The sequence below is a fragment of the Nipponia nippon genome, unplaced genomic scaffold (assembly GCF_047370975.1).
Source record: "Nipponia nippon isolate SJK-2023a ecotype South Korea unplaced genomic scaffold, ASM4737097v1 scaffold_6, whole genome shotgun sequence".
Classification (NCBI taxonomy): Eukaryota; Metazoa; Chordata; class Aves; order Pelecaniformes; family Threskiornithidae; genus Nipponia; species Nipponia nippon.
Genome location: NW_028262380.1, coordinates 47619628 through 47644523, shown reverse-complemented (window position 1 = coordinate 47644523; position 24896 = coordinate 47619628). Strand labels below are relative to the sequence as shown.

General features: G+C 39.8%; 2 protein-coding genes across 3 annotated transcripts in view; one reads left to right on the top strand and one right to left on the bottom strand.

The window, feature by feature from the left end:
• Positions 1-11861, top strand: part of TDO2 (tryptophan 2,3-dioxygenase) — a 44367-nt gene extending 32506 nt beyond the window's left edge. For both annotated transcript variants that reach the window (XM_087736858.1, XM_009474754.2), the window contains 10 exons: positions 1070-1160; positions 1995-2065; positions 3840-3967; positions 5664-5850; positions 7223-7330; positions 8310-8421; positions 8546-8603; positions 9128-9207; positions 9816-9906; positions 11125-11861. In XM_087736858.1, the coding sequence (XP_087592984.1) occupies positions 1070-1160; positions 1995-2065; positions 3840-3967; positions 5664-5850; positions 7223-7330; positions 8310-8421; positions 8546-8603; positions 9128-9207; positions 9816-9906; positions 11125-11278 (1080 nt within the window). In that variant the 3' untranslated portion in view covers positions 11279-11861. The remainder of the gene's footprint in view (positions 1-1069; positions 1161-1994; positions 2066-3839; positions 3968-5663; positions 5851-7222; positions 7331-8309; positions 8422-8545; positions 8604-9127; positions 9208-9815; positions 9907-11124) is intronic.
• Positions 11862-12005: 144 nt separating this feature from the next.
• Positions 12006-22858, bottom strand: CTSO (cathepsin O). Its single transcript, XM_087736603.1, has 8 exons — positions 22400-22858; positions 21028-21133; positions 19582-19715; positions 18190-18357; positions 17617-17738; positions 16226-16389; positions 15680-15772; positions 12006-13975 (listed from the first exon to the last, which is right to left on the bottom strand). The coding sequence occupies exons 1-8, from the start codon at positions 22673-22675 to the stop codon at positions 13941-13943; spliced, it is 1098 nt and encodes a 365-aa protein (XP_087592729.1). The 5' UTR covers positions 22676-22858; the 3' UTR covers positions 12006-13940.
• Positions 22859-24896: the final 2038 nt, after the last annotated feature.

Sequence of the window (24896 nt, the reverse complement as noted above, 5' to 3'; positions counted from 1 at the left end):
TCTCCAGCAGTCAGCCAGTCACTAGGACAGTTCTCCAAGGGCCCTTCATCTACCTGAACTCTCCACATGCAGTCATGGGCACAGGTGCCTGTCTCAACTGGGATGATGCAGGGGGACTGTGGGATGGCTTCTCAAACTGCAGGGAAGCTGGATATTTTGAGGGTTTTGGTCGGGAATTATTTATATTGGTAAACCTGAACTGTAAAGTGGTGCACCACAAAAGGCTTTCTTTGCCCTGACAATCACCACTTGGCAATTTCTCCACATCGGCAGGCCGTGTGCAACTTCCCCGAATTATTGCATGAAAGCCCAGAATATTTGGCTGGAAAAATATATTGCAGAAATCTAGGGGGTGGGATGATGACTAGGGGGGACAAAAAAAAAAACAAACCACACAAAAAACCACAACAACCCTAAGTAATTAAGAAATAAGCAAAAATAAAATGCCATAAGTAATAAAAGAATCCAGACTTTTTTTTTTTTTGGTGACAGCATGAACTAAAGTGAGTGGAATTACTCTGTGCTTTTGAACAAAAGATTGATTTGTTGACCTACTATATGGAATCTTGCAAAGATTTCTTTCTAAACAACTATGATTAGATTGTAAATTTGACTCAGTAAAAAAAAAAAATATAGTAATGCCAGAACTGAAATAACTAGCACAGCCTCAAATCAGAGCTCTTGTGCAGATGTTATTGCATGATTACACAGATTTTTACTATAGGAGCTCTGTTTTCACAGAACACAACAGTATAGATGTAAGATCTGGAAAACATGCTGCATATTTTGTTTTCTCTTTTTTTATAATTAAAAACACCCTTAAAATGATTTTCCAAACTTTATTACTTGAAAAATATTCCATTTTAGGCAAGATTTTTTTTTAATTAAAAACTAAAAGTGACACCTGAGACCATTTAGTCTAACTTCTCATACAACCTGGAATATGAGGCCTATATATATATTTTTTTTTTTTAATATTATCCTTAAATATTAGCCCTACACAGTAGGACTACCATTGCTAATAGCAGAATTGAGAGCTTTACAGAACAATCTTATCTTTATTTTTAAGCTGAACAAAATATTGAATGCTCAGGAACTTCAGAGTGAGAAGAAAGGAAACAAAATCCATGATGAGCATCTTTTCATTGTGACGCATCAAGGTAAGGGGTTGGGAGGAGTTCAGGGGTGGTTCAGACCAGCATTTTTGCCACAGGGAGTTATGCAATGCTGAAACATGCAATACACAATTTGTTTTCATTTTAGACACAATCACTACAATTACTCTTTTATCTGCATTCGTATTTGTATCTATCCCTATATCATCTGTAAGGCTGTAATCAACTCTATGCTTATGAAGCCATAAGTATAACCTTTGGATTTGGTAAACCAAGATTTGGATGTTCTGTTTCTAGAGAAATTAAGGTGGTGAAAATCATTCCCCATCTGAGTAATAGGCTGCTATGCAGTTTATTGTAGGCAAACTTTGTGTGTTGGCTTGTGCCTTCTCTGAAACTTCAATCCAATTTTAACCATCTAGAGGCTGTCTAGAAGCCAGCATACTGGTTAGGCGCTCCCTGACTGCTAATATCCACGTGTTTTGCAGGCACTGGCCTGCATATTTTCCTGTTATTGACAGGAAACATGTAGATGACATAAAGGTTGTAAGCAGCTCTGGGGTTAGCTTTTATTGGAGTATCAGAACTAGATTTTCTCTTTCCCCCTTTTGTAATGAACATTCTGTACATCAAATATCTGATGTGTAAAAAAATCTGTTAACATTCTCGATGCTAGATGATTTCATGTAACAGTTTAGGTAAAGGACAGCATACTGTAACAGGAAATTCAGTTGAGTATCAGCATCTTTTTATACACCAGCAGTGTAAATGTAGGCTACTCATTTCAAATCAAATTGTCAGAGTTTTACTTCTTCAATGCTATGAAGAAAAAACAAAGTAATGTTGAAGTTAATGCTAACAATGCCTTTCTTGTTGTAGCTTATGAACTTTGGTTTAAGCAGATTCTGTGGGAAATGGACTCTGTGCGGGTGATCTTTCAAAATGGCCACGTAAGTTAAAAGCAAATATTAATTTTGGGAAAATGCAGCCCTCTCTTACTCTTGCCTCCTGCCTTCCAGCCTGATATACTTGGGTTTACTAAAGCAATGTGCGCTCGTTTTTAAAAACAGCATCAAAAAAAAAAACCAATCCAATGAAATTTGGGTGAGTGGCACTTATATCCTGATAGTATAGACATTTGATCAGCAAACTCTTATTTCCCCCTGAAGTCTGCCTTTTGCGTAGCTCACTCTCCAAGAGCAATTTCAGTGGCCAAAACGCTCCCATACTCTCCTACTAGTACTGGATAACTGCAGAAACTTAACTTGGGAATATTCTACTGCAGAAAAAGCATGCTCAGAGGCAAAACTGAAACTCAGAGGCAAAACTGAAACCCAGAGGTCTCATGGGTATTTTTATGTTGAAAAGTCACTTCTGCCTTTATTCAATTTTTTGAAGTTTACATACTATATTCTTCCATCCAATATGTGCTATATGAAAGGAAAACTCATTTTGGTAGTTGTGTATTATTAAATCCAATAGAAAAGCAATAATCAAAAGCACAGTGTACAATCATATGAGAATTTCTGAAAATTACAAATGTAACAGGAATATTTTGAACATCTTTAAACATTTGTCCAAACCTAAACACACCTCATAATAATAGATAACAAAGGAAAACTCCTGACTTGGTATTACATCAACAGAAAATGGCTGACTGCATGTAATTTGAGAAATGAACATGTGTATACAAAGAAAATATGAAACTAGACCAGACTGAAACAAGGAACCTTTTTATCATAATGTCCAATGAAAATGTTCTCTGTTGTCCTCCACATTCATAATTTTGTTGGCTTTTTAGTTGAACATTATATCAAATTATAAGTGATCAAAATCAGTTATTAAGCAGAATAATTTTTCCTTATTTATTTTTGTGAAAAATGAAACTTTGCTTATAATCAGAATTTGAAATGTCAATGTTAAGGTTAAGTACACAGCCAGGCGATTAAGGAAATGGTTGTCATCTTTCATTTTTGTAGTTTGATATTTCCTGGTTGCATGCCCAGGTCTTAGAGAGAAGTTTAATCCCATTGAAACTAATAGGAATTTTAGCAGACTCCTCTGCAGGCAAAGTGTCCAACTTAGCCAGAAGAGAGCTTCTGTGTTTTCCATTTAATATTTTCTGTTTCCTATCCCACACACTTTTCTCTGTTTTCCTCTGCTTGCTCATGCACATCTCTGATGAACGTCTTTCTAGATGAGCTCTCCTCGTGTACCTCTCGGATTATTCTGCTGCTCAGCTTTTAAGTACTTTCCACACCTGCCTTCTGACTTGTTCCTTCACAATAATAGAAATGATTGTAGACGTGATTATGATAGAAAACATAATATAATTATCATATTATATCATATATCATTAAAATAACATTGTAATCATTGGAAATTATCATGATATGAATTATTTTGTTCTAGAATTTAATTTCTTATGGTGCCTTCTATTTCAGTCAAAAATGTAGAAGAGAAAAAAAAAATCCTATATGTTTGGCCTAGTTGTAATGTATCATCAGTCAAAGAAAAAGAGACTTCAATCTTTGAAAATTATAGTTTCAGTTTTTAGTTAAAAACAGGGCGCTCTGTTCAATATGAGATTCTGCTGCTATGGGTTTCACATGGAAAGGACTTTGGAACTATAGCGATGCACAACAGTGACAAGACCTAAAATAAATAGGTAGGATATAAAGAGAACACCATTCTGTCTGGTTATGAACTTTATTTTTTCTGTAGGTAAGAGATGAAAGGAACATGCTGAAGGTTATTACTCGAATTAACAGAATTTCAATGATTCTGAAATTACTTGTGGAACAGTTTTCAGTTTTGGAAACTATGACTGCATTGGACTTCTTTGATTTCAGGTAAATGCATACTATTCCTCCACAGTAGTCCACGAGCTGGTAATTCCCATCCTTAGAACTGATTGTGAATTTTGCATGTGCCCTGGCAGCTTGTGTTACATGCATCATTCAGCAAGGGGAGAGCATACCTTAGAGAGGCGACCGCGACATTAGAGCACAAGGGTCAATTAAGAAGTTGAGCGTGAGTGTGAGTCCAACGTGCTCTGCCAAGAACTACAAGTTAATTGTTGATGTTTATGTGTGGTGGTCCTGAATGGTTTCAGATTAAAAAGTTAAAACAATAGAAATAGCTCATGGTTCCATTAAGAATTTACTTGAAACTTACCAGGCGCAGTTGCAGCTGTATTCTATGGCAACTCATAGAAGTGCTTGGGTGAGAGAAATGCGCTTTCTGTAGATTCTCAAGTAGATATTTCAGCTGTCTTGGTTTGCATAGTGTTTCTTTGCTTCGTGTTTTCAGTGGGTCTGCAGTGCTGGAGGCTTGTGGCTGAAGGAAGCATTGCTGTCTCTTCTTCTTTCTCCCCAGTAACTTCTGCTCTCCAGTAGCTGCTCAATGTATTGCTGGGCCAGTGGTTGGTAACTCTTCTGCCTTCTGCCCAGGCTTTCTTTGGGATCCCTTGGCTTGCCTCACTTCTCCCATGGCATTTCTATCTCTTCCCTCACTGCAGCTGGGTCCTTCCACTGCACTACCACGTGTGACAGCTTCATCCACTGTCTGCATTCCTGCTCTTGTTCTGCTTGTGTCACTGACCCATCTGACTTGTGACCTCGGTGCCATCCAGCATCCCATCCGCTTCTGCATTGTTTTAGTACCCTTTCCTTTCTGTCTTTTAGTGTTCCCTAACAAAAAAGCACATGAAACTACAATTTTGCTTCTCTTGGAAGTTTGAAACATCTGTGTCGTCTAGCATTATACTACAGCAGGGGAAATCCGTGAGCTAATCATCTGTTTTGATGCATGCTTGCTTCTGCTTTTCGACAACATACTGTCACTTGATAAGCAAACATGAGATCAAATCAATGATCTGTTTCTGCCAAATCTTATATTTGCAAGTCAAAGTGCATTACAATTACCTAGCTGTGTGGGATTTCAGATTACTTTTATTAATCTTTTTTTTTTCATCATGGTCATGCTATTTAACTCTGAAAGAATCCCATTAATGAATCCCTCAAACGAAACCCACTAAATGTTTTTCTGAACATTATTCTATTGTATACATAGCAATTATTCTGTATAACAAGCCTATTTAAAATGCATTCGTTGGCACTTTAATGATGTGGAAATTTTTGTAATGGCTATTTGAGGTGAAGCTGCTTATTCTGTCTGGAAAGGAAATGATATTCACTAACGTTTCCTCCTGTACATCACACACGCAAAGCTGCCATCTTAAAACACAGTACAAACATAAGTGTGTGTATATATCTGTGTATGCACAAACAATATATGGCTAGAAAATTAGAATATGTTATATATACATTGCATAGTTGCATTAAAATAGCTTTTTTTTCTTTTTTTTTCTTTTTTTTCTTTTTTTTTTCTTAACTGCAATCACAATAAAAATGCTCAGATATCTATTTGATATTCTTCAAATGTGAAATATGTATTTTTTTTTTCATTTTGTTGAGAACCAGAGAACCCTGTCATTGTAAAATAATATCCTGTGTTTTTGCATCTTCTTTTCTTTTGTTCCCAAAGATACTACCTAAGCCCAGCCTCAGGTTTTCAGAGCCTGCAGTTTCGCTTGCTAGAGAATAAAATCGGTGTTCCCCAAAGTCTGAGAGTCCCCTATAACAGAAGGCATTATCGTGACAACTTCAAGGGACAGGATTATGAACTACTGCTTAAATCAGAGCAAGAACCAACGCTACTGCAACTGGTGGAGGTAACAATGTCTGTCCAAGACCTTGCTTCTTTTTCCCCCATTTCCCAGGAATGTCCTTCACCAGTGTCAATGACAAATTCTTCTTCCTTGAGAGAAGCAAGCATGCTGGCCATCTCCCAGTCAGTCGTGTTTTGGATTCTTACCAAATTTTGTATGAAAGAGAGTTAGTCATTAGTAAACCAATTGATTTTTCACAGCATTTCCTCTTGTCTGAAAAGTCTGACTGTTAAACCAGTAAATTGCATTGTGGAAGTATGAGCTAAGAATAGAAATGTACTGTTAAATTCGCATTGTTTTTCATGACCATAAGTACTTCCACTGTTAGTGATGGCTATTAGAGAGGTTAAAAAAAAGAAAAGGAAAAATGACAACCCGAAATGGAAAGGAGGAAAGATGTAGAAAAGATGTTTAACAAATGTTTCATTATCACTTACCTTGATTTAATGACTTTGTCTCAAAGTTATGAATGACTCACAATAATTTCTCTAACTCCCTTGTCATTTTCATACACAAAATTAATAGAACTTTCTAAAGAATAATGCAGTATAAACCTCAATAAAAGCATCCACTCTTAATAGCCCTATCCATTTGTCTAATGATACCTGATACAGAATATATAAGAAATTTCTTTAGCTTTTCTTCATTCGTTAAGACTTCATGCTCCTGTATGTTTTAGATGAGGAGCTAAATTAAGTGATCTCTAAAGGGAGTTTGACCATAAAGATTCTTAATTTTTTTCCCCTCCTAATTTCATTCCCATTATTAAAAGGAAATCAAAGAGAAAGCTTTGCTAAGTGCCAAGTACATTTGTCTTGTATTATCACATATTTCTGTGTAAGCTAATGACAGACTGCTTGATCAGCATTCAGCCTGTCTGACATGATAAAAATTGATTGAACAAGTAGATGGTTCTATATCTTCCTTCTGATATTTATCTTTACAATTATGCTATATATATATATGTGGAGTCAGATTGTTCTCCTGTGCCTACAAGAGCATTGGTTTTAAAGATAACTCTTAGAATGAGACGGCTTTTGTCTTCCAACACCGGTCATTTAACTTGGAACCTGTGGGTGTGTTTGCACAGCACCATTATGCAGGTATAAATCTTCCACGTGGACGTGCTTACTCCAGCAATAAGCACCTCTGCAGGATATTAAACCAGAACAACTGTACCAGTATAATTTATGTTGCTATAACTTGTAATTCTAGGGTAATGTGCTTGCATTGTTAATGTTTGAACACATTATTATTATTATTATTATTATTATTATTATTATTATTATTATTATTATTATTATTATTATTATTATTATCATCATCATCATCATCATCATCATCATCATTATTATTATCATTATCATTATTAAAGGCATGGCTGGAAAGAACTCCAGGACTCAACACAGAAGAATTTGATTTCTGGGGACAATTTGAAGTGAATGTTTTAAAAGGTCTAGAAGAGGAATTTGCCTTGGTGCAGGTATATACTGTACTTTTGATCTAGCTGTAAGCAACGACAGCTGGCAAAATGAGATCCTGACATAAATCTGACTTTTGGCCCAGTCACAGTTTCTCACTCACTTCACTTAACCTTCAGCAGCTTCTGCCTGTAAGATGCAGAAAAAATTGCAAACTCTTCCAGGAAATCTGAATAAGTTTGTAATTTGACATCTAAGGTGGTTTAAAACATGTGATACATGGATGATTTTGATTGCAAAAGGAAAGGGATGGTATCAATGGAAGGGTTGAAATTGATTTTACTGAAACAACAACTTCACCTTTAGTTTAGTACTCGCATCTACAGTTCAGAGTAAAACTCCACAAAGCTTGGGCCCATGAGCTGTGAGTATGGAGCATCACTATAAACAGCCCATTTCTATTTAACAGGATGTCGCAATTTGCTGCTATGTGATCATTTGAATTACACTTGCAAATAAGCACAAGAAAATCCCCGAATATTATAAGACCTGTAGCTTTAAGTACATTTTTTAATGGAAAAAATACCATAACATAAGAATTAATAAATTTCCTGAGAATCTCTGTTTACAACTTTCTAACTTATCTAAGGTTTTTATTTACAATTTTCTTACCCATAGCTGTGCAAGGATGTCATCTTTTTGCCTTAGAAAAAAAAATAATAATCAGACTTCAAACAAATGAAGATTAAGTGTTTTTAAGGCCTCTAGTCCCAAAGAAAAGTGATAAGCTGCCAGTTTGTTTGAACATTCATTCATCTGAATTATGTTGACAGCTATTTAATTGTACATTTTGTGGTAATTGTGTTTTTTAAAGGACAGTGACTCAGTGACTTATCTACCTTGTTTGAAAATACAGTTCTTAAATTTAAGATGTAAACTTACAGAGTATTTATGATGAAAATAGAAGTTACATTATGGTTATTCAAGCGCTTAATTTTCCCTATTGAATTCTAAAACCTGTTTTTGTTTTAACTATCAAAGGCCAAACCAGAATCAGAAGAAAAAGATGACTTATTATCTGAATTCCAAAAACAGAAAGATGCATTACTTTCATTATTTGATGAAAAACGCCATGAACACCTGCTTAGTAAAGGTAGATTGTATTAATATATGTCAATATGCACTTTTAATTTTTTATACATGATACATATAGTCACATAATGGCATTAAGTTTGCAGGAGAATCAGTAACAAACTAAGGACGCTTGTATTTTGCAGGAGAAAGACGACTGTCTTATAAAGCACTGAAGGGTGCCTTAATGATCTACTTCTACAGGTAACGTTAGAAGATAGATCTTTAATGCTTACTGGCAGGAGGAGGGGTGAAGGTTAAGGACAGCAGCACAGGTTTATTTAGGTTGGAACAGGCCTTGGAAAGCAATCTAGTCCAATCCTCCGTGAAAACCCAGGTTAGTTAGATCTAATGTGAAGGTCAGATTAGGCTGCTCATGGCTGTGTCCAGTTGAGTTTTGAGCATCTTCAAGGATGGAGATTACACAGCCTCTCCGGGCAGCCAGTTCGTGTCTGACCAGATGCTGCTCCTCAGATTGAACTAGCAAATGTCTTGTTCCAACTGTTCTACAAAGTGTCCTAGAAAGATTTAGAGTATTTTTCCAAATATGAGGGAAGAGGCACAGATCGAGACTTACATGGCAGAAGCATATGTTAGAATATCTACTGACATTTCAATACCAATTCTGGAAAAATACACATTGTCACTGTTATGCATTGGTGAAGTGATACTTTGAAAAATACAGCGTATCATAAGAGGTCTCACCATCTTCTCTTTCATTTTCCAAGGGAGGAGCCTCGTTTTCAGGTTCCCTTTCAACTTCTTACCTCCCTTATGGATATCGATGTGCTCATGACCAAATGGAGATGTGAGTTTCACTTTTTGACTGTGACACTTTCTTTTAGATGCAAGTAAACTGTTCTGTTTCACCCTCTTTTAGACAAGTTATACCCGGAGTTTTAGAATTGAGCTTCTCAGTTCATTCAACCTTAATGATTCTATGATTCCATGAATTGCAGCCAAGAGAAAAGATGACCAGCTGCTTCTGTGATCGTTAGATACATAGGTATAGCTATCACTTCTACGACATGCTTTCAGTTAGGTGAACAATTTTATTTAAGGGACAGGTATATATTTTCCCATGTCTGCCAAAACATTGTGACAACTCTTCATGTGCAAACATTCCTTCTGCTCCTTCCCTATCTAGACATCCATAAATGAATGTATTAATTCTGTATTAACAGAGCATAACAATGTATAATAATTAGTGTATTCAGTCTGTATTAACAATAATTTTATATTAGTTGACTGAAGAGTGGCGTAATTAACTCCTGCATTGCTGAAGACCTAGTAGTTCTGTATCCCTGTAAAGACCTCTGTATGATCTTTAATATTTCACTGAAGGCACCTTGATGTGACCCTTTGGTTATATCCTAACACTGAACACATGCCATGTCCTTCTTTTGTATTACTTAGATAACCACGTCTGCATGGTGCACAGAATGATTGGCAGCAAGTCGGGCACCGGAGGCTCGTCAGGCTACCAGTATTTGCGCTCCACAGTGAGGTAAGAATAACGCATTTCCCCCATTACCTGCAATAATGCAGTTTGTAGACACTGTACTGCCTGGAGACAGATTTCAGACAGCTCGTTGGAGGCCAGAGGGCCGTTGTTTCTCTTTTGGGACTCTAGCATTTCCTCCTGGCTGTTGAACATTTACTCATCAGGTTGACATATATAGATTCCAAGCCTTTGGGGGCAAAAAGAACTTCTTTTCATCGCTCATGCAAAGTGCCATTTATAATTCTCAGTCAAGGGATGTAGGCCTTACTGTAATAGCGATAATATTAATCCTGCATCGTTTGTGTGCAAGCTAGGCCAAGTTAAGGAGGTGATACAGGCTGGAAGTGAGTCCTGTCTACTGTGCAACTGATGGCAGTAGTTCCTTTATTCCTCAGCATGACTGCTAATCGGATAACCTAAGGTACTTCCATTTAGGGTGGAGTATTTTCCTAAAGGTGATAGTAATTAATACTCTCAAGCTGTGCAAGCAACAATCAGAAACATGCTGTTGGATGAAGCAGAAAAGGAATTTAAAAAGGACAGTTGGGGCCTGAGCACAGAACTCTCTGATGAACAGGAAGAGCTTTTTTTTTACACCAAATTTGTGGATTCAGCTAGTTAGACAATTCAAGATTTTTAGCTGCCACTATGTCCTGATAGTCCTGAACCACATTATGTCAAAAAGCACAAGGATATTTAAAACAGATTCTTCCAAGAGGGCCATCCTTGAGGTTTGTTTTCAAAGAGAAACTGGTAGCTGGTAGCTGCCATGTATGGCTGGGCGCAACGATTCCCATGACAGCCATCGTTAACAGAGGGTGGAATAGAAAGCAGACGGTTAGACTGAATTCAAAGATTACACGTTCACTGTCTTTTGCAGCAAGTCTTCTCACTCTTCCTTAATTCCAGGTTAACGTTATTCCTAGATAAATGCTACTTTTTATCTACCACAATAGTGGAGGTCTGGAGATTATAGCCTACATACTTTGCGTTTTCAGAAGAAAGATGTGACTATAGCAACCATGTTTCCGTTTTAAGTCTAATCTGCTGTGCCCTAGAAACAGCTAGGATTGGGTTCTTACTCTGGAATATTCAGGAGGAGGGTTAGTGCAGAAACCTTATTAAATACATAAAAGAGATGGAATGATTCCTGAGGGTTTTGAAATTATGGCCTTCTATGCCAATATGGCAGTATTAATTGCTCCTGATTGTCTTTTTCAGCGACAGATACAAGGTGTTTGTGGATTTGTTCAATCTTTCAACGTTTCTAGTGCCAAGACACTGGATACCAAAGATGAACCCAAACATTCATAAATTCCTTTATACGGCAGAATACTGTGACAGCTCCTACTTTAGCAGCGACGACTCTGACTAGCTTGCCTTTCTAGACTGGTTGCTGTAAAGAACTTCAGGACTTTCACCTCGAGTGGTGCTATCCCTCAAATACAACAGCTATTCTCATGCAGTGTGGGTGTGTAAATATGTATTTATGTATGACAGCTATGTGAATAGTGTGATCGGTTTATGGAAGAAACTTAATTGTTTGTAGAAAAAATAATCTGTATCAAGTTAGCCTATATAAAGACTAAAAGGATACCCCAATTCAACTCAATGACCAATTTAACTCTTAGTTGGCTTCTTAAAACCTACACCTAGAGAGAGGGAGCAAATTATACAGAATTATCATGATCATTTGTACATATTTTTGTATTTGTTTGTTTGGCTAATGGCTGTTAGTAATTTACTACTTCTAGTTGAGGATGTAATTAGTCTCATCACCTTCAGAAGAGCATTAGTTTCTGAGCTCTAGTGGAATTTCAACAGGAATTCTGGGTTAAAAGTTTCAAAAGCTAGATTTAAAAAACTATTAAGTCCTGAATCTATAGACACCCCAGCCTCTTGAACTTTTACATACATCAAGAATAATGTTGCTATCTATGTGTTGTTACACATGCATGTAAATCCCTTCAGTAGAAATATTTACTAAGAATAGCAAGTATAAATAAGTACTTACTTTGCACTTCAAATAAAGCAGTATTAAAGCTCTTCTTTTGTTAAGACTTCTTCTAAAGCAAGCATAAAGTTCAAACAACATTATCACAGGCATTTAAAGTGTTTTTTTTATTCAAAATATCATTGAAATAACAATAAAATTGATACATAATAAAAGCAAGGCAAATTTGGCCATAGCACATTGATGAAGCTGCATTGTCTTCTCATTAGATGGACTCTCGTCTTTTTAAATGCTTCCCTTGGAAATACACATATGCTGTAGGCCTGAATTTCTGCTGATTTGCTCTGTATCTTAGCGCTTTAAGTACTTACACCTGGTAGTACCACCTCAAAAACACCGGTGGCCTGCCTGTGTTTGACACTACTACAACAACATTACTCTTCTCAGTGGCAATTAGGAACTTTAGCTATTGTTTTCCAGTTACGAAGTGTGCTATTTGTTGTTTGTAAACTGCTAAGGGCAGGCCATGCTACAGAAGACTCTAAGACTACAGAAGACTTCCCCTTTTGTTAATCTGAAGCTTTCGGCCAGTAAATTCAGTCAGTAGCAAAACCTGAAATAGTGAAACGTAGCACTTGATCTTCCTTTCATTTTAAATATTAACACTTAGAAGTAGAAGGACTAAGATGACGATGCTTACAATTGACAATTATGATTGCATTTGTCATAAAAAGATAATAATACACTGATCTATTAACATGGTACAGTAATTGAGTGCAAAAATTACAGAACTGCTTCAATACTTTTCATAGTAGTGCTTCATAAAAGATTACAGGTAAAGCATTCCAGATGAAAGATTCAGAGCGTTTTAGGATGACACGTTTGGTTGTGAATTCCAGTTACACTTGCCTGCAAGTGCAGTTTTACAGGTCAGCAAAGCTGGAGCCACCTTTTAATTCTCAGGAAGTCCCACCTATGAATTCAATTAATGTAGGGAGATTTAACATCCACTCTATTTGGAGTATTCTGCAATTGCTGACTTTCTAAAGGTGGCAAATACATATATTAACAACCCCCACCTTCACAATTTTTTCTATAATAAGCAAGTTTTTCAATTTCTGCTTTGCAACTGGCTTCACTGTTCGTTGTGAAGTAGAGAAGAGAGAAGGCATGGAACTGACACAGCTCTCAAAGCACGGAAAGGCTGATTTGCAAACGCATACGTCCTGCCAGGACACAGGATGTTAAACCACTAGAACTGCCTCGGTTTGTCTAAATAAATACAGTTACTTCTTACTTTTCTCTCCATCTAACAAATTAATCCAGAAGACTCTGATATTCCAGGCACTTTCCAAAACACACTCCCTGCTCTGAAGAGCTCTGAAGTTGTATTTACCCAACAAAGGTCTGAAGACTGAAGTTGAAGGACCGCAGCACTTCAGAGACAGTGGGTGCTCAGGAAAACAACTTTGACTCTCTACTTCCTTCTTCTATTATTCTAGCTGTAGAGAAAAAGTAGGTTTTCACAAACAGGAGGAAGACAAAGTGTGTGTGTCGTCAGAGGTGCTAGAAAAGCCAAGACAGGTATCAAAGCAAAACAGAGAGAATATTTTCTTCCAACTGCCCCTCCTCCCCACCCAATAAAAGCAGACCTAATCATGGTTCTTCTTATATTCAGAGCATTTTGATTATATTCTGTCATACTATTGATTATTTGATCCAAATTCCTTATCATTTTTCATCACTTTTTTCCTTGTAAGATTTTTTTTTTTTATGAAGTAGTATTCAGCACCTGGAGAGAGTTCACATTCACAGCTTCAGTCCACCTTTGTAACTTCTTTTTGCATATTCTGCAGTTGATTCCAAGTCTTCTTATTCCATGAGGGATTTGATACGCAACACGCATTCCAAATAAAAAGACTTTTAAAAACTCCAGCCAACCCATTCCTGCAGTGCCTAAAAGCAGGAATTGCCCTTACAGTCAATTCTTATGTTAGAAAATGTTGCTTTGAAGTAAATCTTCACATAAAGTGTGTGCCAAGCTATTATCCAAACGATAATTGTGGTCTTCGGCCAGTATGCGTCAAACAAATACTGATGAAACTGTATCTGCTATACCTACAAATGAAACAAAAAAAAAAATTTTAATAAATACTGGGAGTGGAGACTTGCCAGAAATAATTTCCCAGAATTCACATTCATACAATGCCCTCTCTCCTCCACGCCACAACAGTAGGTGAACTGCTGGGGCTGGGGGTGGGCAGGGAATCAGCTGCAACCTTTTTATTTCTTCATTGTCTGACACTATTTATAGCTGTGCTCTACACTCCTCCTTCCTTTGCTTTCATGTTCAAAACTTTAGATCCTCAAGGATGCAGCATTGGTCCAATCTGGGTGCTGAAAAGCAATCTAGACCTTGATATCCTCTTCCCTTTTAATCATATTCATTAGCAATGGATAGACAATATGAAGCTATGTAGCTCTGAAAGCTCACCAAGAGACTAGAGATCACAAATGCCATTACAAAACACATTTTTGAATGCTGATACACACACAAACACAGAGCAAACCAGGCTTTTGTTCGTGCTCAATTCTTTTTGCATTGTTGTACTCCTTCAAGCCCGAATAGCAAAGTCTGACTACAGCCTGTAAAGGTATCAAAGGGTGATGGCTCTTATACCCTCAAAAATGGTGTCAGAGGACCTCTAAATCAGAAGAAAACATCCGTGGGGGAAACAGAACAACTACTGGCCTTCGCTGGATTGTTCTCGTGTGACACGCTACAGAAAATGTGAAAGATCCTGCTTTTTGAAAATAACACAGCTGTTCTTCCTGACCACTTCTATAATTGACTTGCTTTAATTATCACTACTTCTAAATTTCTCTTTCCAAAGAATTTGTTTATACAACAACAATAAGAACAAAAGCTTCAGCAACTTGGAAAAGTTAAGATTGGATACATTGTCCTGATCTTTTCCGAGTGCAGGCAAACTGAATGTTGTCTATTCTTATTTGCAGATGATTTACATCATCTAACACCTTTTACAATGACTGTGAGAGATGCTGTGAAACATACATGGAAGGGAAAGCCAACAGAAGACCTACAGTGTTAACGTAACACAAAAAGTCAAGGGACACACAAGACTGACTTACTATCTAATAGTCCAGTCCCAGCAATTTGGCTCAGCAATCTTTGCTGGTCAACAGGAGCTTCCCCTGCCTTACCTCCATATCCAGCAACCCAGAAGAAACTGGGTATTTAACACTACAAAACCGCCTCAAACACCAAGAAAAATCTCACGTAAATGGTAAGAAGGCAAGATGGAACTAGCAATGAAAGTATATACCTCTACCCTACCGGAAAAGCCAAAAGCAGGGTACACAGTTCCAAGGCACAGGCAGATCCATGTTTCATACTGTTTTCTGAACTGAGCACAGAGATAATTGCATCCACCAGACAAGGACAGCAGCTGTTTTACCTACACTGAGTATAGCGATGGCACTCACCTAGAACCACGATACACGACTGTACACTTTACAATGCCATTACCTCTACATGGTAAGGTACAATAGCTCTTTATTTGTTATGCCTTATATAGCTTTACCTTTGCATAGTGTTTTTCAACCATTCAACTATATGGCTTGGCTGAACTGGCAACCACTTTCTTTATTTTTCCACCTGGACTCATCTAACCTCTTTTAAAACAGAGCAATGATTTTTATTTCCTCTCTGAGGATCCCATTTATATCGCTTTACTTACATGGAGAAACATAGCCCAGCATGTGGCCTTTACCACTTTAATTATTTTTTGTCAGACTTACCACAGACATTGCCGCCTATCTTAACACGAACATAGCCATCTATTCCCCATGTAGACCCCCAAGAGTTCTGTACAATCCAGTAAGGGATACTACCTGGAAGAGACATTTTCGTAAACAAGAGACAACATGAGATGTGGAAAGCATAAAAAACTTCTAACACTCTACAGAGTTAATTACCGTTTTAACATGTCATAGTTTATGACGGTTTGACGATATAGTACAGTGAAACCTACTGCTGTTCACATAGAAGACAGTTAATCGTTCAGTGCTGAATAAAATGGATATATCCTCTACTAGCATAAAGACACATATAGTCGTGTTTGTGACTTTACAAGGACATGAAGTCCCACAGAGCTGAAGGAGCACAGACAAGAAGAGTATTTCTCCTGGGATCAGACTGTGCTTTCAGAACTGATGTGACACCAAACAGTTCTCAACACAACACCCAGATCTGGATTTTAATCACCTGCCCCACAGGAGGCAAGCTGCAAGTAAGAAAAAAACCACAAAACCTACTGGGTTGAAGTTCAGTTGATGGAAACACACCTGTTCTGTCAAAACCAGTGATTAGAACAGCATGATTTGCTCTTCCACTGGAGCAGTGATACTGTATGATCCCACCAAGATAATCCTGCCAGCTAACCGCATCCACTGTTACTGCCAAAGGGCCCCAGTTAACAAGCATCCTCATCATTTCTTCTTCCTGGCCACTGTGAAAGAAGTGAGTGATAGTGCTGAGTGACTTAAGTTAGCACACTAAAGCAATTTGAGAGGTAGTAATCTACTTGTTAAGTACATTTTAAAAATCAAATAATTCAGCTGTTTCCTATGAGTTCTACACACCATGCAACATACATCAATAAATATGGATTTCATCTGCTACAACACAGTAATAAAAATATAGGGCACATAGACTACAGGAAAGGTGCAGATCCAAAGATATGGTGCTATTAAAATGAAGCAGGTTTCTGGGTCAAGTTAGTGGGCAATGGTGAGCACTATGTACCTTTTATACATCACTCAATTAAAAACCACCTTTGGACAAACCATTAGTCTATATTATTATTTCCCATTAGCTTTTTAAACATGCAGAAGTACCTCTTATATCATACATAATAATACACTAAAGTATGTATCTCAAACATATCAAAACACAGGATATTATCACTATCAGACATTACCATGAGCATTCTCATACAGTTTTACTTATGTCATATACTGGAACGGGAAATCTTTATCACTGCATGGTATGTGCAATAACTAAATTTGGCAAATACAGACTGGCAAAGCTATAATTGATTTTAGTTACTTATATCTGGCAGTAATTCAATTCCTAGTCAAAATTATATTTCTTGTCTTGAAGTTCAGCATGCAGCTGCATGGTACTGATAAATATTAGAAAAAAACTTTCTTAGTACAGAAACCTAAAAAGCTACCAGTTGCCTTTACAAAATTCAGTTGACAGCACTGTTTGCTAAGTCATGGACGGGAGGAGGATGCGGGTGGGTATGTAGATGGATGAATACTGAAGTAACTGAATACTTCCTAAATTTTTCAACAAATTCCAATTATTGGTAGGATTTACCATTTCTGATACTTAAGCAATGTAATGTTCACTTAGCTCGTATTTAAAATTGTAACTGACTCAATGTTCCAATTTAAACACAGCCAACTAAAAAGACCTAATTTCAAGACACTGACTTAAGCTTTCTAATTTGAACAAGCTTAGTGATGGTAAGGTTGAGTGGATTCACTGTGGCAAGCCATAACCCTAAAAAATGTTACGTATTAATTCTTATCCAGTACACAGCTACAGAACTGATGCAATCAACCTCATAACCTTTGGCTGGTCAATGCACTATTGGCTCTAGCTTACTCCACAGTTAGTGAACACAGAAGGAAAAGTACAGCAAATAAAAAGAATCAATAGTAGCTACCTGAAGTCATATGCAGCAAATCCTGTTATTGAAACTCCAAAATCTGAGTGATCAAAATAATGGCACAGTCCTGTCTGAGCTTTAAAACTGTATTCTGAATCTCTCACAAGTTTTACTTTTGTCTGCAAGAAGATAAATGAATAAGAATTTAATGCATTTGACTTTAACACTATGCAGATCAAAACAGACATTGAAACTGACCACAGAACTCACTCAAAATTCAGTGTGTTCATGGTGAGATTAGAAATAGGAATGTCATGTTGGGAAATAAGATATTTACTATCTCCAGTTTCCCTGTTGGCAGAGAAAGCTGCAGAAGGGATTCAGAAGTGTTTAAATAAATGACCAAATTTAAAAGGTATCTCTGGTTTAAACAAGCCTCATGAGCAATCTCATCAATTTCAAGACAGAGACTATGCATTCATTTAATGAATGACCATATACACATACAAAAAAAAAAAAAAAATATCAGATGAGCTGTACACTCCACCTTCCCCATCACTTTTTCTCAGTAAAAAAGAATGTCAATGTGAAAGCTAAGGAACAGTTCGAGATTTATTAAAAGTTTCAAACCTGGTTCAGCCAGCTCAAAGCACTAACAGTGGATCCCCCGCTGCAGCCGTAATTATTGTATGAACAGTCAATAACCTGCTGTACGCTGAGTTCTTCCAGGTTATTTCCTTTAATTGCATAGGCAGACTCTATACCACCCACAACGCTGAAAGCCCAGCAGCCTCCACACTGGTACAAAGAGAAGGGGAAACAGGGGAGAAAAAAAAAAAAGTCAGCTTTGTTTTTGAAGCCTGATATGAAAAGAAAAAAAAGTCAAAAGGGTCTTCTAATGCTCTTCATTTACTACATCATCCTTGAACTTTGTTTTTAAGGCAATAATAAAGAAATTTAATCAGCCATTTAGAATATTGAACTGTTTTTTTCCCCTGTACTGCTCTCTGAAAGCTAGAAATGCATTATGGATGTCTTATTTTAAGGATTCCTGCATTGTGGTTGTCTTATTTAAGGATTCCCTCCTGATTAATTTTTGCCCTTTAAGATAGGTCTGAGGATGGTTTTTACTGTGAGATATCTATTTTCCTAAAGAAGGATTTGGGCTCAGGATGAAATTATTTTTTAACCACATTAGTTAGTAAGTTTTTGAAAAGGATGCACTTGAGAGAGTCTACAACTTTCTACAGTCGGACAAATTTTATAGAAATATGTGAGATTACATTTTAAGAAACAGTAAACTGAAATTAAACGTAATAGAAAAATTCTTAGACAGTAACAGAATCTGTACTGCAGTTCTAGGCTCTTTAAACTGTGGCATTTAAAATAGGAAGCAGAATTTATTCTTTAGGCAAGGTCCAGGCTACACTATGTGAAGCACAGAAAGGAAAGACATTGGGGATTTAACAGCTTGTTTGTTTCTTACCAGTGATCATAACCACTTTGGGATAAACTCTAATCGTGTGGGGTCTGGTTATCTTCCTATCATGAATGCAACCCCTGAGGTGTTCAACAGTAAAGATACGGGTCTTGACCAGCCAAGGGCATGCAATTGTGAGAGAAAACAGCAGCAAAGGATCTATACCCACCCAGGTGAAATGGAGGAATGAGGTCAGGTACTGAACTTACCTCAGTCTCTTCAGAAAAATGCAAAACACACATGGTGCGAAATATTTGCAGATTTAGTTACTAGATCAAAAAAATGTATTACACACAGTTTATAACTGCACAATTTCTAAATGCACAACTTTTACATCTCATGCTTTTAAGTCTAATCCCACTTTGCATAAAATGCTGCGTGATTTTGTGTATGTTCAACCGGCCATACTTGTGCCAGCACTCCAAGGAATCTTGAGGCAGTGCTGGTCCCTTCCAAAACCTTCAGTGCGCTCTATGATGCACCTGCTGGAACTGACTCTGAGCACTGCTTGAGAACCAGGAAAGGAAAACACCAGGACTTACTGTTTGCTGATTTCTCACTTCTGCAATGACTTTCTTGTCCCTCCAGTCAAACTTCTTTGGCAAAGGTTTTTCCTTTCCCTTTGGCACTTTTATGTATCTGGGAAGTTTGTGAGGTATGCTTCTTAAGTAAATAGCTAAACACAGAATACAAACATCTATAAATCTACTAACTAAAAAAACCCCACAAACAACTGTTTTACTAGAAGCCATAGAGGTAACTTTGATCTGTAGTTACAATCATGAGATTACATCTCATTCTCAAATTCATAGAAAATTCTTGTATTTTAAAATAATCATTATACTCCAGAATGAATGTAAATATTCCTACAGTTCTAGAAAGAACAGAAATATTCCATGTAGGCAATGTGGGTACAAAGCATGAAGATTTACTAAAGCTGATCAATAACCATTCCATAAAACAAGTTTCGTTTGAAAATTTTCACAACATTTTACTTACTGGAAAAATATTACTTTATTTTAATCAGGTAAACAGGGAAAAATAAGAGCAGAATAATGCAAAAATTCTGAAACACAGGCAACTTGCTAGTTTTTCACTAAAAAAAAGCTGCTTAATTATTTAAAATTAAAAAAGGTGTGAAATCCCCCAATGAATAGCAGATATAACAGCAGACTTCAACAGCAAGAAAGGAAGATTAGGTTAGGTATCAGGCATATTTTCTTAGTAAAAAAAATTAAGTGCATCATATTGCTCCTGAAAGTCATAGCTCTCATTGTACAGCCGTGGACCTTCAAGCATTGTTTGGATTGTAGTCAATTTTGTCTTAGGGTAGGGAGTAGGAAATTAGACTACTTAAGAACCTTGTGTATTTTCCAATTTTACAACGTTGCCAATGTTACAACAGTTTTCCAATGTTGCAACTGAAGAGGGCTTTAAGGGTCAGTGAGGAGAAAAAGGGAAAGGAAGGAAAGGAAGGAAAGGAAGGAAAGGAAGGAAAGGAAGGAAAGGAAGGAAAGGAAGGAAAGGAAGGAAAGGAAGGAAAGGAAGGAAAGGAAGGAAAGGAAGGAAAGGAAGGAAAGGAAGGAAAGGAAGGAAAGGAAGGAAAGGAAGGAAAGGAAGGAAAGGAAGGAAAGGAAGGAAAGGAAGGAAAGCAAGGAAAGCAAGGAAAGCAAGGAAAGCAAGGAAAGCAAGGAAAGCAAGGAAAGCAAGGAAAGCAAGGAAAGCAAGGAAAGCAAGGAAAGCAAGGAAAGCAAGGAAAGGTCTGTATACTAAATCATATTCAGGCTCTGGGCAATTCAACCTTGCAAGACTAGAGAAACATGAAGAGGATTGTTGTATCCTTCAGAAGTACTTACAGTTTGGTACCACACATTGTAAACTAGCTGACTATCAGCACTGGAAGAATCTGTAAATGTGAAAGACACAAGGTTCTGGGAAAGATTAAGAAAAATAACAGAAAAGACATTAGCAACAGCCAGAAAATGTACCTTTGAACTCTTCAGGAAACAGGTGAGAAAACTGATTTATTCCATAGAAAGCAGTCGTATTATCTTTTGATGATGAATTCAGTAATCTAATTCTTTTAGTGCTTTCCTGAAGGAAAAAAAAAAAAAAATATTGTAGACATTATTAAGTTAGCAGTAGTGACAAAACCATAAGGGCAGAAAAAGAAAAGGTTAGCAATAGTAAACATGAACTCAGATGACAAGATAGCTGTTCACCTCCGATGCACCTCAGATTCATCGTGGATTCCTATCAAACCAATCTGAAAGCCATTAGACTAATTTCAACTCCAAAAAAGGTACCAAAAAAGCATTTAAGTGCATAGAGGGTAAAAAACTGATATGAGACAGACAAAACAGGCAAGCTGAGAACAAATTGTGTCGAACTCATCTGATGCCCTTCTTTGACAGCACAACAAACCTTGTGGTTCAGAGATACGTAAAAATGTTTTCAGATAAGAGTTAGCCCTGTCTTGCTTTATGTCCTTATAAAGCAAAAGAACAGTATAATGGCCTAAAGACATTAAAACCCATAAACTTTAAATGATCCGGAATCCTAGACCTCTGAAAAACGTGGTTTTGACCTACGAAAGCAAGACAATCTGACACCCCCCTCCCCAACTTCTTCTGCCGACAAAGTTCAACAGGAAACAATAAAAAACTTAACGCCACCTTCTGCGTTTAGGAGGACTGCCCCACACCCCTCGGCAGGCGCGGCCCGCCGGCGCAGGCTGGGTTGTCACGCAGGGAGGGACACAGGGCAGCACCACCTGCGCTCCCACCGCCACAGGCGGCCACCGACGGCCAAGCCCCGGTAACTGCCCCGTTAGGCTGGCAGCCGCCCGCCCCCCCAGGCCCCCCTCGCCAGGCACGGCGCGGGAAGGGGGGCACCACAGCCCGCGGTCGCCCCATTTCCCCGGGGCACCGCTCTGACAGGAGCCCCTGTGCCGCCGGAGACGCCAGGCGCGGGACGGGTGGAAGCCGCTTCCCGCCGCGCCCGGCGGCCGGCACGGGGTGCGAGGCTCCTCGGCCCGAGGCTGACACCTGCCGTCAGAAACGGCGAAGGGGAGAAAGGCAGCGACTCCCCGACCCCAGCAACTTAAGGGGAAGCCGAGCAGGCAGAGCCGAGGAAAACGACACAGCAAAGGATGCCGGAGCGGGTTTCGGTACTCCGGGCTGACGAGCTCCGCCGTGCCACTTTCCTCCACCTCTCCTCCTCCAGTCACCGGGCCAGCAGCGGCAGAGCGGCACGCCGCCACCCCGCCTCCTCCTCCGGCGGAGCCCGTAGCCGGCGCGGCAGCAGCAGGCCCGCTGTGTAGCGCGGACCGCGAGTGTAAGTGCGGGCAGGAACACTTACCCGCAGGGCCGCCGCCGCCGCTTCTTTCTCCCGGCCGCCTCCGTCCCACGGACGGCGGCCCGGACCACCGCCGCCGCCCTCCTCCCCAAACCGGGTGCCTGCGGGCGGCAGGAGGGCGGCGCTGCCCGCCCGCAGCAGGCAGCAGAGGAGCGCCAGCGCCAGCACCCCCATCGACAGTCCGGGGCGAGGGACGCGTCGCGCCATGCCGCGGCGGGCAGCGGGGCCCGCTCCCTGCCGGGTCCCCCGCCGCCGCCCCTCCCCTGGCCGCCATGTCATGGCGGGGTGGGGCCCGGGGTCGCACCTCCCGCGCGGAGCTTGCGGGCCGGGCTGTTTTCGTGGGGGAGAGGGGGCTGAAACCTCCTTTCTTTCCAGCCCCTGCCCGGAGGCAGCCCCCCGCTCCCTCCTGCAGCTGGCCTGGGGGCAGGCCGGGGCGGGGGGCCGGCACCCCGCTGGGCTGCCCCCGCCGGGCGGGGCGGGGCGGGGCGGGGCGAGGCGGGGCATGAAATGGTGGCCGCCCGGCCGTGGCGCCTCCCGCGCCGCCCCTCAGGGCCGGGCCGCCGCGGCTGCTGCTGGCCGCCGGCTGCCCTGCTCGCCGTGTTTCGGGGTGCCCGGCAGCGCCTGGGAAAAGCCCATGTTGCAGGCAGTGTTTTCCGTGTGGGAGATGCGCCGCGGGGCACGCAGGGCTGCAAATGAGGGGAGAAGAGGTGCTGAGCCCTCAGTTAACTATGAAGTTAAAAGTTAATGCCAGGCCTTCCCTGAGAGGAAAGTTAGTTGGTACCTGCAGACTGGGCTGTCAGTAGGAAAGAGAAGGTGTAGTTGCTTCTTGGGGGCAGCAGAAATAGAGTTTTTAGGTTTTAGCAAGAGAAGACATTGGTGGGGAGAGAAGAGCTACCCTGTGCTGCGCAGTCGGTGTCTGCAGCCTCTGGTGTCCGGTGCGATTAGGTTATGCCAGAAGAAAGTATTTGAGAGAAATCTGCGTGTGCAGGTGGCTCATTGGTTTCCTTACAGACTAGCCGTGTGCTGGGACTCCAGCAAGCAGGTTAGTGTTTGGCATTTAAAGCTTCATTAGGCCTCTATAAGCTAACACAGTCCTTTTTGTTAATTTCCATCACCAGGTGTTTTTACACAATGTTTCTAAGTAGAATATTTGTTTACACCTACTCAATGCTTCAGTTGTCTCTGTGGTTTCCCCCTCGCTATCTTGTTACCACAACATGAAGGCACAGGTGCCCCGTCCTGTGGTGCCGGTAGCAAACCTTGCAGTGCTGTGTCTGGGAAACGTGAGGCTTTCCTCAGGCTGGAATTTTTAGTTACAGGGTGTGAAGTTTTGCAACCATTGCTGAGTCGTGTAGCAGCAAACTTGTATCGGAGTGTGTGCTTTGGTGGGGTGCAGAATTGTGCCAGTGCATGTTTGTTTTTTTTTTTTTTTGCGGCATGCAGCGTTTTATCAATAACACAAGTCTGAAAGAGAAATTATACTGTATGAAATGCAGCAGATCCATGTATTTTTAATTTCTAGATCAGTAGGTATATACAGACTTGGAAAGTAAAAGACAAAGGGTTAAACTAATGGCTGAGGAGGGTGGAGGGTGGCTCAGGGCGGCCCGGCTGCTGGGCTGTGGCTCGGTGAGCCGTGCCGCACTCTGCCCAGTCGCCCCAGTTCTGGGGCCTGGGCTTGCTGGGCTTTTTTGTAGCGTTCCTCTCTGGGATGGTGACTCCAGTTTTGGGGGGGTGGGAGGGGAGGCGGCAGGTAGTTTCAGCAGTTTGAGTGCTTGACTGATGTCTGGCATCTCCCCACTGGTGACTGGAGAAGGATTTAAATAATTTTTATCAGCAGCACTCCGGAGTCCTCTGTGTTACAGAAGCATTTAACCCTCTCCCCCCTCACATAAAATGGCCTTTTGCTATTTTCTGTAACTAGAATAATAAAAGCATTTTCCTGTTGGCAGTGCTTATGCTGCATTTGCTAGGTTTTTTTGTTTTTGTTTTTGTTGTTTTTTTTTTTTTTTTAAATGAGCTACTAACTAGCAATGGCAAAAAGCTTTTCTGGAGTGAGACTGCAGTACCAGAGTTGTTGTCTGTCAGGGGAAGAGAGAACAAAACCCAGTGCTTTAGTCATGAGATGACAACAGTTCCCTCCTGTCCACCCCACTGATAAAGGAGCACTTGTGTTTATTTGCAGAACGCTTATCATGCAGGTAGCTTTTCTTACTGATGGGAGGAAAAACTCATTTTTCTGCTTTATAGGCTGGAGTTCTACATATTTCTGTAGTGAAGAGAGAAGTTAACGTACTGTCATTACTGAGAAGTTGAGGCAGTTTAAAGGCACTCATATGGTGGCAGTTTTAATGATAAAACAATCATGGTGGTTCAGGAACAGCCTGGCAATATAAATAAAAGTTTATGGACTGATCACACCAAATAGCTCATGTCCAGGGTTGAACAAACCTGGATCGTGACCCAGCTCTGCCTTTGCCTTCCCCCTTCTGTGGAATGG